General features: G+C 32.6%; 1 protein-coding gene across 1 annotated transcript; it reads left to right on the forward strand.

Annotated features, from left to right (window-relative positions):
* The first annotated feature begins 537 nt into the window (after window positions 1-537).
* Window positions 538-1,408, forward strand: LOC141387132 (uncharacterized). Its single transcript, XM_073956317.1, has 3 exons — window positions 538-791; window positions 866-1,033; window positions 1,100-1,408. The coding sequence occupies exons 1-3, from the start codon at window positions 543-545 to the stop codon at window positions 1,265-1,267; spliced, it is 585 nt and encodes a 194-aa protein (XP_073812418.1). The 5' UTR covers window positions 538-542; the 3' UTR covers window positions 1,268-1,408.
* Window positions 1,409-1,612: the final 204 nt, after the last annotated feature.

Genomic DNA, 1,612 nt, shown 5'->3' on the forward strand with positions numbered 1-1,612 from the left:
TTGGGGCCCATAACCGCGAACGAGCACGTGATAGGGAAAAACGCAAACATACGTGTCATCTTATCTCTGATCTTCTATTGATATGCTGCGTCTGATATAAAAAAACTACACAAAGTGATATTAATGACACGTTGTAAAACAAATACTTATTAAATTACCAGATATGTTCTTCGTGTACAATATCCGGCAAATTGAATTATGTAATTACTTAGTTAATTATTGTTGTCAAAATATTCCTCTTGACTAGGTTAAATATTACACTCCAATACAAATTTTGTTCTAAAAGGTCATGAATTCGAGATTTTGACATGATAACCAACGAGAAATTAATTGAACTTAATATTAAAAATGGGCAAAATTAAAAAAAATCAAGTATTTCAGCCGTAGTTTCCAAAGCATTTGGGACTTCACAAAAAGTCTTTGAAATATTAGAGAACTCTCTAGCCTCTTCTTGAAGTTTGTAGCCCTGTGTGTTCTGTAAATATTTATATGAGATCATAATCCAGTGGTATTGTTAGTTACTTTAAAAATTGCCTATCAAAATGGTGTTTCGAAAAGTTTTGAACGTATTTAGTCTGATTTACATAATCCCTTTAAATCACGCCGCACTTTATCAATTCTTTTTCGACAATGAAAATTTGTCCGACAAATGTTCCGACATTGTGGGAAATAATGGCGTTCATGATATGCTCGATGTATCCGAATTAAACTTAGAATATTCGGATGGTAATGTTTTTTGTTCGGGTAATGTGACCATTGTTTGGGATGTTCAGCCAGAGGATCGTATTGAAGTGAGTCAACCACCTTTCAGCCAAAAATTCTAAATTCTATAAAATTGAATTTTCCTCTTACCGACGACGACCAGGTACGCTGTGAAGTCTTCAAATACCAACGTGGCAATTGGCAGCCAACCGTATACAACCTTTTATCGAAAGATTTTTGTCTAGAGCAATACAATAAAAATTTGTATTGGTATCAGCTTTGGTCAAAACACATTCCCACCGAAGAACAGTTATGTGTTAATCATAAGGGAGTAAGTGTTGTGAAGGATTTAAATCTCTTTGGAGAATACAATAAGTTTTGTTTTTGTGTCTTTCAGCTAACATATCATTACATTCCATTTTCGATAGACTTCATAGTTGATGTTCCACTTAGCGCTGAGGGCCGCTATAAACTTGTAGTCACATTTACTGCTTATGAAAATGAAATTTTTAAGCGACCAAATTCAATATGTTTCCAATTTGTTGGCGAATTTGTAAAGGTATAAAAACTCCTTCACCTAATTAAAAATGAAAAAGCTCAAAGTAAACAACAAAAACAATTGGTGTAAAAAATAGAAGAAGAAGAAGGCATAAATAAATTACATACATAAGTATGTCGAATTTTAAATAAAATTGTTTGAAGGACAAACAGAGCCTCTAACCATGAATGTAGTAATAATATTTTTCAAGATTATATTTTTTAAAGACTATATAAGTTCTTTACAAGGATTTGCAGACCCTTAAACCGAAGATTTCTTCAAATGTTTAGGACTAACTTTTATACTCCATTTAAGAAAACCTTCCCAAGGCCTTTAAGAGGTATTCTAGAGGTAAGTGAACTTAAAAACGAG

Source organism: Musca autumnalis, unplaced genomic scaffold, assembly GCF_047663935.1.
Source record: "Musca autumnalis isolate F117 unplaced genomic scaffold, ASM4766393v1 scaffold_5, whole genome shotgun sequence".
Classification (NCBI taxonomy): Eukaryota; Metazoa; Arthropoda; class Insecta; order Diptera; family Muscidae; genus Musca; species Musca autumnalis.

Bases quoted from the DNA above. Each gene is read 5' to 3' on its own strand.
- LOC141387132 (XM_073956317.1), top strand. From the start codon at position 543: ATGGTGTTTCGAAAAGTTTTGAACGTATTTAGTCTGATTTACATAATC. The intron at 792-865 runs GTGAGTCAACCA...GACGACGACCAG, and splicing joins AGCCAGAGGATCGTATTGAA to GTACGCTGTGAAGTCTTCAA. The intron at 1,034-1,099 runs GTAAGTGTTGTG...TGTGTCTTTCAG, and splicing joins TATGTGTTAATCATAAGGGA to CTAACATATCATTACATTCC.